The sequence below is a fragment of the Felis catus genome, chromosome F1, assembly GCF_018350175.1.
Source record: "Felis catus isolate Fca126 chromosome F1, F.catus_Fca126_mat1.0, whole genome shotgun sequence".
Lineage (NCBI taxonomy): Eukaryota > Metazoa > Chordata > Mammalia > Carnivora > Felidae > Felis > Felis catus.
In genome coordinates this window covers 10,488,724-10,503,859 of record NC_058384.1, presented here as the reverse complement: position 1 = coordinate 10,503,859, position 15,136 = coordinate 10,488,724, and the positions used below count along the sequence as shown (strand labels likewise).

Sequence of the window (15,136 nt, the reverse complement as noted above, 5' to 3'; positions counted from 1 at the left end):
AGAGACAGAGCATGAACAGGGGAGGGGCAGAGAGAGAGAGGGAGACACAGAATCCGAAGCAGGCTCCAGGCTCTGAGCTGTCAGCACAGAGCCCGATGCGGGGCTCGAACTCACGGACCGTGAGATCGTGACCTGAGCCGAAGTCGGACGCTTAACCAACTGAGCCACCCAGGCGCCCCACGCTACCCACATTTGAACCCGCAGGCCTATCACTTGCTACCTGGGTAACCTTGTGCAAGTTGACTTGCCTATGCCTTTGTTTAATCATCTATAAAATAGGCAGATAGCAATACCTGACTCACAGGGTGGTGCAAACACACTTGGAACGTTGTGTAGACACACTTGGAACGGCGCCTCTTTGTCAGAAACACCCCTCCCCCTGCCCCCCGCATCTTACCCCGTTCCCTGAGTAACCTCATGACAATTCACCGTATGTGGACGATCACCAGATTTCTTTTCGAGTCCTCACCTCGTTCATAAGCACCCAGAACCAGCTTTCCAAGAGCCTTCCATTTGCAACACGTGGATGTAGAAACTCGCGTTCAGTTCAGCGTCTGATACTAAATTTTATGTTTCCTCCCGCAGGGCCCCTTGTTCCTCATTCCGAGCCTTGATTTAGCTAATGGCAGATTCATTCATGCATCACTTGAAATTATCTTTGCTCTCTTCCTCATCGGTTGCCATTTCTACGACAGCTACTCAGTTCTCCCTGGGAATGTCTCCTCCCTCTCTTCTGCTGTCGTTCAAGTTCTGTCACTCTGGACGACTTCCATGGCTTCCCAACTAGGCTCTGTGCCTTAGACCTCTCCTGTCCAGTTCATTCTCCACGTAGTTGCCAGAACATGTGTAAATTGCGCCACTCCGTGCTTTATACTGTCCACATCACTCCCAGGGCTAATGACGTAAGTCAAAAGTGTTTTGGTTTTTTTGTTTGTTTCTTAACCTGGAGAAATGCTATTCATCCTTCAACGTCACTTCTTTGGTGAAAACTCCCAAAGCACTAGGCATGACTGATCCTTCTTCCACCCTGCTTCTGTAACACTTTGAACATATTTCTTATTATATTTGCCATACAGTATTACAATTTGTTCCTTATATGGGTGTCTCTGCCTCTCAGGAGATTGTGGGTTTCTTAGGACAGGGAGCCTGATTCATTTGTGTATTATTATTGCACAGCACAGCGTCTGGCACATTATAAATGATCGATACAAGTTTGTGGCATTGTCTAAAGTTTATACCACCACTTTCTCCTTCTCCGCTTCGAGCAAATAAGCGAGGCATTATGAGTAATTTCAAAATGTCAGACTCTGGACAGTTGGCATTACAAGTATTCAGAAAGCTTCTTTAAAAACATAGATTTACAGGGGCGCCTGGGTGGCTCAGTCAGTTAAGCGTCTGACTTCAGCTCAGGTCATGATCTCGCAGTCCGTGAGTTCGAGCCCCGCGTCGGGCTCTGTGCTGACAGCTTGGAGCCTGGAGCCTGCTTCGGATTCTGTGTCTCCCTCTCTCTGACCCTCCCCCGTTTATGCTCTGTCTCTCTCTGTCTCAAAAATAAACATTAAAAAAATTAAAAAAAAAAAACAAAAAAACATGGATTTACAAACAACAACAAAACCAGACTCTTCAATACAGAGAACGAAATAGTGGTTGCCAGAGGGGAGTTGGAGGCAGAACAGGTGAAATATATAAGGGGTTTAAGAGTGCACTTATCATGAGGACCACTGAGTAACGTATACAATTGCTGAATCATTATCTTGTGCACCTGAAACTAATATAACATCGTTAAATTGTACTTGAATTAAAATCTCTGCGGAAAATGAAAAAACAAAACACACGGGTTTATTACTGCTGCACCTAAAGATCCCAAGGGACTTGGGTTGGGCTTAGGAATTGGTTTAGTCGCTGGCTTTTGTTTGAAAACTTCTCAGTTGTTTCTGACACACCGCCGAGTTTGGAAACCACCGCTAAAGCTACGCTTTAAGCACCAAGACAACTGTCCTTAGATCATTTATTCTCCCGTGCGACCTTGGCAAGTTACTTAACTGAAATTTGCTCAGGGCGTAGCTTCAATAGTACCACTTCCTGGGAATGTTGCGAGGGGTGAATGAGTTAATTTCTAGAAAGAGCCTCACACGGTGCTTGGAACGTATTAAGTACAATGTAGATGTTGGCTTTTAGTCACATTACTTAGCGACCATCCAGTTCAACCTTCTCCTTTTAAATATGAAGAAACCAGGGCCCATGATGCACTATAGAATTCATGCTTTTTTAGTTCCTGCTAAAAAAAAATATTTTTTTTAACGTGTAGTTTTGAGAGCGAGAGAAGAGCCTGAGTCAGGGAGGGATGACCTCACGAACCGCGAGACCATGACCTGAGCTGAAGTCTGACGCTTAACGGACTGAGCCACCCAGGGGCCCCTATCTGCCCCGTATTTTTAAAGGCATCAATCCAAAACAAAACCAATGTAATGCTAACCTCCCCATCCGTTAAAATGTCCTCAAGGTCAATGAACGGCTAAATATGGTAACAGAATGGGGCCGTAAGAGTAGACTTATCGTGTAAATGTGATAAAATGGGTCATAACACTTTATGAGATTATCTTACAAAATCTGAAATTTTCAAGTAGCCTCTGCTGCTTTTGTTTGTAAGAATGTGGAGGGAACGAGTGGGTTAACCCAGTCTCGTCCCAGAGGGAGCCAAGAGGGGTGCAGAGCAGGAAGAGCGGGGGAGGTCTTCTCCATTTAGCCAGTTCACACAGTGGAATCCAGGATGTGCTCTGTAAGGGGCTGACACTAAGATGTAAACTCTTACTTTGTTTCATCCTTGTAGCCCCACCACCCAGAACAATACCTGACCCTAGTAGATGCACAGTAAATGCTTAATGAGTGCATAAATCATTCAGATTATTTGGGGAGAGGTAGCCTACCCAAGGAACGGGACAGGTGATCTGATTTCAAGGTACCATAGATCATACGTCAGGATAGAACAGCATAAACGAGGTTCGTCTCCTTCATACCCCCGGGAGATCTTCATTTGTCCATAGATTAAAATGACTTGTGGGGGCACCTGGGTGGCTCAGTCGGTTGAGCGGCCGACTTCGGCTCGGGTCATGATCTCGCGGTCCGTGAGTTCGAGCCCCGCGTCGGGCTCTGTGCTGACAGCTCGGAGCCTGGAGCCTGTTTCAGATTCTGTGTCTCCCTCTCTCTGACCCTCCCCTGTTCATGCTCTGTCTCTCCTTGTCTCAAAAATAAATAAATGTTAAAAAAAATTTTTTTTTAAATAAAAAATAAAATGATTTGTGGTAAACATATCAGTCATTTTTATGTAGTGGGTCCTTTCACCTGCTTACAACCCATTTATCCTTCACATTATCTTTACACAAAGCTCTGACCAAGTAAGAAAATCCATTCCAGCTAGCTTTGTCCCGATCGCCACAAACGCCACGTTACCGGAATCTAAATTAATACAAATTACCTGGAAAGAAGACTTTGACTTAGCCCCACAAAACTCAGTGGATCCACATGCAGACCCGCACACGTGACTAAAAACCCGAAGTCCCACCGCACTTTTCTGTCTCTCCACCTTGTGCAGACCGTGAAAGAGGAAAGGATTATTTTCATCATCGACGAGGGCCAGTTCATCGACGCAGCCTCCTGGTCCTTCTTGGAGAAGCTTATCCGGACTATTCCTATCTTCATCGTCATGTCCCTGTCCCCCTTCGTTGACATACCCTGTGCGGCTGCCAGCGCCATAATGAAGAACAGGAACACCACCTACGTCACCCTCGGAGCCGTGCAGCCTAAGGATATCCGCAACAAGGTCTGCCTAGACCTCGATGTCAGGGGCATCCCCAAAGAACTGGACACGTGAGTAACCTGTTTGTCTCCTGAGGTCCCGACCTCCGTGTCCATTCCCCAGATCCAGACTTCATGGGTTTCCCGAAGATGTATCTACAAGTGCCCGTTTCAGAATGTTCACTGGGCCCGCTGTTCAAGAGCCATTTCTCGTGGTTGGTAGGATAGACCCCGTTCACCTCTTCCTTGTTATTGACCTTGTTCACCTCTTCCTAACCCCGTTAGGTTGTCTCAGACGTTTGCTCGGTGACCCCAGTGTTGCTTCCCCTTCGTTGTGTTGGGTACGGGCGTTCTCAGTGTAGTCAGCAGTGACTGAGGACGTCGTCGTGGGCAAGTGTCACAAAAGGCAAACTGGGAAAACTTAGTATATGTGCTGCCGAAGCGAGCACCCCACTGGTAAAGTTTAAGGACACAACTTGTAAATAAGCAAGGTCCGGCAGTACTGTAGTCTGGAATATTCTCCGTCTGTGGCAGGTGTTGAAGGCTGGCTCTTTACTCACTGCTTTCTGAGTGTCTCAGTGATGCCTCCACCGGGGCCCAGACCCCAGTTGCCTTAACAACATGGACTGTGCCCCTGCTTTGGTTGACTGTTTACAACCCACCTTAGTATCTGCATCCTTCTTTTTTTTTGTTTTTTAATTTTTTAGTGTTTGTTTTTGAGAGAGAGAGGGAGAGAGAGCACGAGCAGGGGAGGGGCAGAGAGAGAGGGAGACAGAATCTGAAGCAGGCTCCAGGCTCTATGGTGACAGCACAAAGCCCGATGCGGGGCTCAAACCCACAAGCCGCGAGATCACGACCTGAGCTGAAGTCAGACACTCAACTGACTGAGCCACCCAGCCGCCCCTGCATCCATTCTTTCTAATGAGTTTGCCTTGCTTCTGGAGGAAAGATGTCTTGGACAAAGTCTCATTTAAAATAACCCCAGGCATGAACTTGGCATGGTCTTTCCCTTTGTCTCTCACTCTGTCTCCTCTCTTTTTCTGTGTGTGTGTGTGTGTGTGTGTATAGTGTATATATATATATATATATAGAGTGTGTGTGTGTGTATATATATATATATATATATATATACACACACCCCTGTTTATGTTTTTAAAAAGAAATATCGAGGGGCGCCTGGGTGGCGCAGTCAGTTAAGCGTCCGACTTCAGCCAGGTCACGATCTCGCGGTCCGGGAGTTCGAGCCCCGCATCGGGCTCTGGGCTGATGGCTCAGAGCCTGGAGCCTGTTTCCGATTCTGTGTCTCCCTCTCTCTCTGCCCCTCCCCCGTTCATGCTCTGTCTCTCTCTGTCCCAAAAAATAAATAAACGTTGAAAAAAAATTAAAAAAAAATAAATAAAATAAATAAATAAAAAGAAATATCGAGGGGCGCCTGGGTGGCTCAGTTGAGCATCCGACTTCAGCTCAGGTCATGATCTCACGGTTCGTGGGTTCAAGCCCCACATCGGGCTCTGTGCTGACAGCTCAGAGCCTGGAGCCCGCTTCGGATTCTGTGTCTCCCCCTCTCTCTGCCCCTCCCCCTCTCACGCTCTGTCTCTGTCTCTCAAAATAAACGTCCAAAATTTTTTCTAAAATTTTTAAAAAAATAAAAAGAAACATTGAAAGGAGAAATCGGAAACTGAGTGACATGGTTATTTATAAAGTCAGCAAGGGAAGCAAGACTGAGGATGTTCCTGATGATATAGTTTTGGCTTTGAAAAACATGTAAATGTTTTATGTAATTTTTAAAAATGAGGGACACCAGGGTCGCTCAGTTGGTTGAGTGTCCCGTGTCTTGATTTTGGCTCAGGTCATGATTCCAGAGTTGTGGGATCAAGCCCTATGTTGGGTTCCACACTGAGCGTGGAGCCTGCTTGGGATTCTCTCTCCCTCTGCACCTGCTGTCTCTCTATCTCTCTCTTCAAAATTGAAAGAAAAAGAAAGAAAGAAAGAGAGAGAGAGAGAGAGAGAGAGAGAGAGAGAAAGAAAGAAAGAAAGAAAGAAAGAAAGAAAAAGAAAGAAAGAAAAGAAAGATTTAGAAAGCAACCCCTGGGGCTCTTGGCTCTTGGGTGGGTCAGTCGGTTAAACGTCCGACTTTGGCTCAGGTCCTGGTCTCCGGGTTTGTGAGTTCAAGCCCCGCGTCGGGCTCTGTGCTGACACCTCAGAGCCTGGAGCCTGCTTCAGATTCTGTGTCTCCCCCTCTCTCTGCTCCTCCCCCACTCATACCCTGTGCCTCTCTCAAAATAAACACGAAAAAAAAAAAGCAACCCTAGAAAAGGAAAACAAATGGAAACAAATAGAGAATAATATTAGTTTCAAATGGTTGAAATGAGTCAAATATTTTTCCTTTGGAAAATATGGTTCGTTGGTGCAAACAGGTGGCCTTGTTCCCACCGCAGGTACCTAGTGGAGGGAAGCTGTGGGATCCCATCTTACTGTGAAGAATTGCTAAAAAACCTTGACCATCACAGGGTACTCATTTTCCAGCCAATGGAAGTGGAGGAAAAGGCCAATATGACCTGGAATAACCTGTTCAGTAAGTCTCCCGGTGAAGGCTCTTTCTCTCTGTCCTCTGCAGAGAGGATGGCCGGAATGGCTTTTTCCACAGGCTGCATCCCGTAGGGCCACGGGGACTGGGGAGGCAAGGAGTGTCAGCTCTGATATCTGAGGTGGAGAGAGAACTTAACGTTGCCTGGGGCTCACTGAACGGAGGGAGACTGTGTGCCTCAGAAAGGACACAGAAGAACACTGGGGAATCTTCAAGCCCAGAATCCACACGGAAGGGGATTTAGATGTTGGGTGGTGGGAGAAAATACCTTGTCTTCCAGAGTCCTCTAGCTCAAAGTGAATTGTCACCAGGTTTCCCATACCACAGTGACATACGGGAGGATGAAATCTGAGATAATGGCATAAAGGAGGCCAGTTGGACTTTTTAAGAGAATAATTTTAACATCGGGAGGGGGAGAATGGGAAAAGGATGCCTTCCAGAAAGTGGAGGATTAAAGCTTCTGTGAATGATAAGGAAAGGTCTGTGTGGGGAGTCGACGGTGATGAGAAAAATTCACATGTCGGACGCTAAACCCACTGAGCCACCCAAGGGCCCCTGTGGTTATTGAATTCTTCTATATCCTGGGCCATTTTCTGCCTAGCTGTCCTATCAATTGCGGAGGGAGAAATGTTGACGTCTCCAACTATAATTGTAGACTTGTCTATTTTTAATTCTATCAGCTTTTGCTTCACCTATTTTTTGTTCGGTGAATAAACGTTTAGGATTGCTAGGGGCGCCTGGGTGGCTCAGTGGGTTAAGCGGCCGACATCGGCTCAGGTCCTGATCTCGCGGTCAGTGAGTTCGAGCCCCGCGTCGGGCTCTGTGCTGACAACTCAGAGCCTGGAGCCTGTTTCGGATTCTGTGTCTCCCTCTCTCTCTGACCCTCCCCCGTTCATGCTCTGTCTCTCCCTGTCTCAAAAATAAATAAACGTTAAAAAAAGACCTTAAAAAAAAAAAAGGATTGCTATTTATCTTGGTGAATTGACCCATTTATCATGATATGATATCCCTCTCTCTCTGTTAACTCTCTTTGCTCCAAAGTCTGCTTTGTCTGATATTACTATACCAGTACCAGAAAACAGGTACTCCTGTTTTCTTTTGATCAATATTTGCATGATATATCTTTTCTATTCTTTTACTCTCAGCTTGCCTATATCATAGTATATTTGAAGTGAATTCCTTGTATACAGCATGTAGTTAAATATACTCAGGTGATTTATCTTTCAGTTAGTAGATTTAGACCATTTAGATTTAATGCAGTAATTGATATGTTAGGGCTTAAGTCTGCCATTTTATTTTTTTTCTTTATTTAAAAAAAAATTTTTTTTAACATTTATTTATTTTTGAGACAGAGAGAGACAGAGCATGAACGGGCGAGGGGCAGAGAGAGGGAGACACAGAATCCGAAACAGGCTCCAGGCTCCGAGCTGTCAGCACAGAGCCCGACGCGGGGCTCGAACCCACGGACCGTGAGATCGTGACCTGAGCCGAAGTCGGCCGCTCAACCGACCGAGCCACCCAGGCGCCCATTAAGTCTGCCATTTTAAGAAAAGTTTCCTTTTCTCTCCCCATGTTATGGTTCTCATTTTCCTGCCTCCCTTTGCTATCTGAGCATTCTTTAGAATTCTGATTTACCTACAGTATTTTTGAGGCTATCTCTTTGTATAGACTTTTAATGATTGTTCTAGCTATTACGTCATATAGCATATGTTATCACAGCCTACTGGTATCACCCCGTTAACAGTTTGAGTTAAGGTTAGAAACCGTACCCCTCGGGGCGCCTGGGTGGCTCGGTCGGTTAAGCGTCTGACTTCGGCTCAGGTCATGATCTCACGGTCCGTGAGTTCGAGCCCCGCGTCGGGCTCTGTGCTGACAGCTCAGAGCCTGGAGCCTGTTTCGGATTCTGTGTCTCCCTCTCTCTCTGACCCTCCCCCGTTTATGCTCTGTCTCTCTCTGTCTCAAAAATAAACAAACGTTAACAACAAAAAAAAAGAAAGCGTACCCCTCTTTACATTCCTTTACCATCTATGTTCACTTACCTTAAAATTGTTCTCTGCATACATTTAGAACTGCATAAGGCAGTTGTTATAATTTTTGCTCACATTGAAAACCTGATTCTGAAAACTTAAGAAGGGAAATCTATCGTATTTCCCCAAATGTTTGCTTACATTGTTCTTTATTCTTTGCAGATGTTCCATTTCTTCTTTTATGATTTCTTTTCTGTTCAGAGAACGTCCCTTACTCATTCTTTTCGGGCAGGTCTGCTGGCTGCCGGTTGTCTTAATTTCCTATTAGATGAGACTACCTTGATTTCCTCTTCATTCCTGAACGATATCTGTGTTGGATACGGGATTCCGGGTTGATGGTTCTTCTCTTTCAGCTTTTGGGATGGAAATCTAGGCTCATCCTTCAGGCTGTGCTGAAGGGGAGCTGGTGGGAGCTGGTGGGAGCACGAGTGGGCTACAGTTTTTGGGTTTGGGTTTTTTTTGTCTGGCTGGAGTAAAATGGTTATTGCCCAAAAGTTTTCTGTCTTGCTAGTTGCCCCTTTCCCGGTCCTTTGGCAGAAAGAGTAGGCTGTTGCTTGCAATCCTGGCTGTTTCTGGGTTGCAAGATTCTTCACTCCAAGACCGGGACATAAGACAGAAAGAAAAACTCAGGAAACTCACCACTCTGTTATTCCTTGCGTCCCAAGCTCCCTAGCCAGTCTTCTTATATTTGCTTTCAGCTGTTCTTAACAGGAGGAATAGATGAAAACGTGTCTACTCCGTCTTTCTGGAAGTGGAAGTCTCGAGTAGTGGCTTTTATCGCTGTAAGCACTGTGCACCTTAATGTTGCTAAGCTTGCGGAACGACAACTTTTTCCTCCGAGACAAATGTAAGGGTGAGCATGTAGGCGGAAAACCAGTACCATCTTGAGATGATATATTCCACTGCTTCTCATACTTTGCATGATCACAGGGCCACCGGGCCAGCAGAGTCACATCTAGAGGAGAAATGAGACCGACAGTTGTCTGAGAAGAGCAGGATCAGAGTTAAGAGGTCTGTTTTTCAAGGAGTGAGAGACTTAAGTTTGCTTTTTAAAAGAAAGCTTCCCCCCCCCTTCCATTCTGGGTCATCATGATTAAAAAACAGTCAGAATTGGGGTGCCTGGGTGGCGCAGTCGGTTAAGCGTCCGACTTCAGCCAGGTCACGATCTGGCGGTCCGTGAGTTCGAGCCCTGCGTCAGGCTCTGGGCTGATGGCTCGGAGCCTGGAGCCTGTTTCCGGTTCTGTGTCTCCCTCTCTCTCTGCCCCTCCCCCGTTCATGCTCTGTCTCTCTCTGTCTCAAAAATAAATAAACGTTAAAAAAAATTTAAAAAAAAAAGTCAGAATAGGCTTTTCTGGACAAAGTTATGTTAGGAGGGTAATGGATTTTCAGTTGGACAATGAATGCTACAGTCATTATTTTTAGGTAAGTCCATTACAATGATATATTGACCAGTGAGTTAATCAAAGACCGTATGTAAACATGAATACTACAGAGCAATACGGTTCCTGCCTCGTATATATTTGTTTATTTGTTCAACATTTATTCAGTGTCTGTGAAGACCCCTTTCCAAAAAAGGTGACTCTTCAAAGATCGTTCAGGGGCGCCTGGGTGGCTCGGTCGGTTAAGCGTCCAACTTTGGTTCAGGTCGTGATCTCACAGTCCGTGAGTTTGAGCCCCGCGTCGGGCTCTGGGCTGACAGCTCAGAGCCTGGAGCCCGCTTCGGATTCTGTGTCTCCCTCTCCCTCTGCCCCTCCCCCGTTTATGCTCTGTCTCTCTCTGTCTCAGAAATAAATAAACATTAAAAAAAAAAAAAAAAAGAAAGCCTCCCTGACCTGCACCCTCTGTTACTGGGTTTATTTCATCAGACAGCTAAATCGCATGATGGCATTGTCCTATCAATTTATTTATCTACTGTTCGTTGTCTCCCTACCATTGTTGGAATTTAAGCGTTGGGAGGCAGGACATCTGGCACGCTTTTGAATCTTCAACCCTAGAACAATGCCCAGTACCCTGGCGGCGCTCAGTTGGTACGGGTGGTGTGATTGAAAGAACAGGTCTCACAGTTGCTAGGTCTTAGAAAGGGAAATGAACACGCGTAAAAGAGCACGGAGCGAGTCGTGCCCTTGAACCCCACTCTCCTGCTCCTAATGTACTCAAACACACTCGCACCGCCCCTCCCTGCTTCTGAACTCTTCCTGTCCCCCCCAACCAGCCCTCAGCTGGTCTCCTGTCCCTGGGTCTACTCCTGCGATGACAGCATTCTTCACGTTCCTTAGCCCTCTTCCTTGCTAGCTTGCAGCTCTCTCTCCCCAGGTGTTGGCCAGTTACTCATCTACTCCCTAGCTTCCGTGTGTGTGTGTGTGTGTGTGTGCGCGCTTCAACCACAGCCTCGCTCTTAATTCCAGACGGTGTATTCCCAATTGCCCATTGGATCATCTTCCAGACCCCCTCGAACTCTGCCTCCTTAAACCTAAATGCATCACCCTCCCCCCACCCCGCATACTGCACCTCCTCCTGTATTTCCCCGCTTGACTGCTGGCAACATTCATGTCTCAGCGCCATCACTACCTTGCTTAGACCCATTTCCTCCGTCTCGTTGGTGTGCCGCACAGTATCACTACCTAGTCCTACCCACCATCCCTTCTTGATCGCCCGTTGTTACCGTTTCTTACCCCGTCTTCCTTCTCCTGTTCTCTTGTTCCTCCCATACCCACGTCCAGGGTTACTTTCCTAAAAGTAGCTGGCCGATCACTACTCTCCCCTGTTCGGAAACCTGTGCTAGGTCCCCTTTATTTCGGAATAAAGTCCCAACTTCACAGTGTGCCATTCAGCGCCCTCCACACTCTGCTTCCAAACCGTCTCCCCGAATACATGTCCCACGGTAGCACTCCAGCATCCCACACGCTAGGGTTCAGCTGTCCTGGTTTCCTTACACTCCCCTGACTTGCCGAGTGCCCTGTGGCTTCTGTGCCTTCGTATTGATCGCCCGTCTTCCAATGGAAAACCCCTTCATCCTTCAAGATTCAATCAAAATACTTTCTCCTCCATGAAGCCTTTCTGAATCCAAGACTGAATCATTTTTTCTTCTCCCTTCTCACAACATAGTACTCCTTGCTTTTTTAGCTATTAGGTCCCTTGTCCTGGCATGACGATTAGTTACTTACCTCTCTGTTTCTGTAGACTTTGAGCTCATGGCGGTTGGAAGCATGCATTATTCACATTTACAGCCTTCACAGGCTATGGTGCACAAAGGGTCTGTACCGTATTGATAATGAACTCTCGACGGTCTTTGAGCCCACTCACCTGGCACCTGTTCACTGCCTGGAAAGTTAGCTCCTTGCGTACATATCTTATCTCTCCAGGAGACTGGAAACTTAGCTATGTTCACCTCCATATTTCCACATCACATATCGCCATGCCTTACTATGAAGGCGTTATATGAATGACTGAAGGGTAAGTCAGTAATGCATTTTAGAGTAGCAGGAGACAAAATTACTAAGCAAGTTTACGATCCAGCCTCACCATTTAAAAATTTTTAAGTTTATTTATTATTTTGAGAGACAAAGCAAGAGAGAGGGCAGGGGAGGGGCAGAGAGGCAGAGGGAGAGAGAGAGAGAATCCCAAGCAGGCTCCGCACCAGCAGCACAGAACCCGACGTGGGACTCAAACTCATTGAACCATGAGATCATGACCTGGACTGAGAGTCAGGCACTTAACGACTGAGTCACCACCACCCAGGCACCCCCAGCCTCACCATTTTAAACAATCTCTCTCTGATGAACATGCGGTGAGTCAAGTCGTCTCCCACAGAATGGGTTTGCATCTGAGTGTGGATATTTGAACGCGCGTGCAAATATATGTCACCATGAGATATGTCCTGATAATCTTTGAATCAGATTTTTTGTAAACCGCATGTACCACAGAAGACTTCTGATAGTTACTGCCAATCCTTTGGGGGCTGCAGAACAGTTTTGAATACATTTCGATTTTCACGTATGAGTTCGCTTAAACAGTATTCCAAAATATTTGGCGAGCCAACACACGTCTCTGCGTGCACTGTCGTAAGATCCCTCTTGACGTTTCTTGGAAAATCAAGATAACAGAAAAATGACTCTCAACTTTTCTCCCTTGTTCTCCCCCTGTAGAGAATTTTAGTAGGCCAACAGAGGAACTAAATATTTTTACTCTCCGTAACGAGGAGGGAAATGAGGAAGTCTGTAACCTCGCTAGTGGTGTCATATTGAAAAACTTGTCACCTCCAGCATCATTAAAAGGTAAAGACAATTTGCATGTTCGTTTTCCAGGACCTAGACTCCCCTTTTTCGTTCTCGAGGACAACTGCGTAAAAGGGAGAAAGGAAGGTCATCGTAGACTGATGACGTTTGTCTGTTTTGTGCTGCCGCGGGCAGTCGAAGTCTCCACGGTGGGCTTCGCCTCCCTGCTTCTAATTTGGAGAGTTACCTGCTCCTCTGTGCAATTTCTGGAAGCCGACTTGAACAAAGTTTTGTTCAACCGCATGAAAGAATGAAGCGTAATGCATTTTTCATTAAACCAACGCCACGGAACGAGAGAGAAAATCTAATCCTGTAGCTTTTGCTGCCATTTACTTTTAAAAGACATGACGAGCGTGGACTTTATATCCAAGCTCTGTTATTACTCTTTTAAAGAAAAATGGCTTTCAAGCAACGTTCTGGTGTGACTTGGGCTCCAACCCATGCCATCTATAAATAACTGAAAAGGTTTTGAAGGGTGGCCTAGGGACACCTCAAGGTCCTCAGTCTTCCCAAAGCATCATTTCTTCCGCTAGGTCTACCAAAGTAGGAAGGTGGACTGGCTTGCCTTCTACGGTGTTCTGTGGGCAAGTTGAGAAATGCAGATTCTGTCCCACTGCAGGTGATGTAATAGCAGGACATCCTGGTAGAAATGTTCGGGAAGCCATGTGACCATGACACCTGGGCTTAGATGAGAAGCCAGGATTCGCGCTCAGAGCTCTCTGGCACTTGGTCGTGAGCACAGAGGCGGTAGTAATAGGCTGTCACAGGAAAGAAGGGGTCTCTGGGCAGGTGGAGAGGAGGCTTGCTGCTGGGAGGAGGGTGAGTCAGTGACGAGGACAGACAAGGGCCCGCTGGAGAGGCCAACCCAGCTCGTGGATGACAGGCTCTCACCTCCGACCACCGTGGCCCGCCGTGACCTCCCCTCTCCTCACAAACCCCGTCACGCTTTTGCACCAGATCAGAACACCGCGACCTCAGTCTTATGCCGATCGGGCCGTCATGCCGGGCGTGTTTCAGACGCCGGCACCCGCCTCTCTCGTACCCCCCAGCGCATGCTCTCTGTGGTGTAGACACCAGGCAGATCCCTCATTTGGTTTCGCATGGCCGGGGTTGCGTGAAGCGAGCACGGCAGAGCAGGACGGCTGTCCACCCGTGGGCCGTATTTGCTCCGGACGAGTGACTGGTTCCCTACTGTGTGGCTTTTCACCTGCAGAAATCTCTCTGGTTCAGCTGGATAGCATGAGTCTCTCCCACCAGATGTTGGTGAGATGCGCGGCCATTATCGGCCTGACCTTCACCACGGAGCTGTTGTTCGAGGTTCTCCCTTGTTGGAACATGAAGATGATGATCAAGGCCCTGGCCACTCTGGTGGAGTCCAACATCTTCGATTGCTTCCGGAACGGCAAGGAGCTCCGAATGGCTCTAAGACAGAACGCGGCCTCGTTTGAGGTCAACTATCGCTCCCTGTCTCTGCAGCCCAGCGAGGGGCTGGGTGAGTAGATCCGGGAGGCAACCCACATCTCCTCTTTGCCCGGTCAGAGGGCTGACGTGCGAGGTAGCGGGGCTGGGGGGGGGCTGATCCGCCGCCTTTCTGTTCGTCCCAGCCCACGGTGAGGAGGAAGAGCTCCGCGAGCTGGAAAGCGAGGTGATCGAGTGCCACATCATCCGATTCTGCAGGCCTATGATGCAGAAGACGGCCTATGAGCTGTGGCTGAAGGACCAGAAGAAAGCCATGCACTTGAAGTGTGCCCGCTTTTTAGAGGAAAATGCCCACAGGTGTGACCACTGCCGAAGCGGCGACTTCATCCCCTGTCACCACTTCACGGTGGACATTCGGCTCAACACTTTGGACCTGGATACTATTAAGAAGATGGCCAAGTCCCGCGGATTTACAAGTAAGACTTACTTTATTCCCCGTTAGTTCTAACTACCCCTGGGGAGGGAGAGGGGGGCGCGGGGGCGGCCGAGTCCAGCGGGAACCGTCTTGCTGTGAGACTGTCAGAGGGGGTTTGGGGATCAGGACTCTGGTGAAACGGGGCGCAACCAGAGCTCAAAGGAAAATATCCAGAGGGATAAAGCTGACCCAGCTTAATTCACACCAAGGGATGGAATAGAAGGTTCGGGGGGGGGGGGGGTCGGGGAGCCGGGTCTCACACGTTGAAGCAGAAACAGGAGCAAGAGGGAGGAGCGTTTCTCAGCAGGCAAGAATGCTGTTGCTTTGTCAGGTCTGAAACAAGGTTCCAGCGGAGAAAGAATGCGAGTGGGGTAGAATTATGCAGGGCTAATAGGGTCAGGGTGCCAGAAAAGGGGGCTCCCGCTCAGGGCAGGGGTTCAAGGGCATCTGTGAAGCAAAAGTGAGAAAGTTACCATCCGATAGCGCAAGTCAGCCACGCGATCTGGGGAAACACAGGTTTCAAGGGGCAAAAGGGACCAAGGACTCTGGTACCGTAGGC

The 15,136-nt window shown here is 47.6% G+C and overlaps 1 protein-coding gene across 6 annotated transcripts in view; it reads left to right on the top strand.

Annotated features, from left to right (window-relative positions):
* Positions 1-15,136, top strand: part of ADCY10 (adenylate cyclase 10) — a 76,677-nt gene that overhangs the window by 30,832 nt on the left and 30,709 nt on the right. For 5 of the 6 annotated variants that reach the window (XM_045049448.1, XM_045049451.1, XM_006942654.4 and 2 more), the window contains 5 exons: positions 3,593-3,867; positions 6,234-6,370; positions 12,555-12,683; positions 13,897-14,175; positions 14,288-14,578. In XM_045049448.1, the coding sequence (XP_044905383.1) occupies positions 3,593-3,867; positions 6,234-6,370; positions 12,555-12,683; positions 13,897-14,175; positions 14,288-14,578 (1,111 nt within the window). The remainder of the gene's footprint in view (positions 1-3,592; positions 3,868-6,233; positions 6,371-12,554; positions 12,684-13,896; positions 14,176-14,287; positions 14,579-15,136) is intronic. The other variant, XM_045049450.1, reaches the window with a different exon arrangement.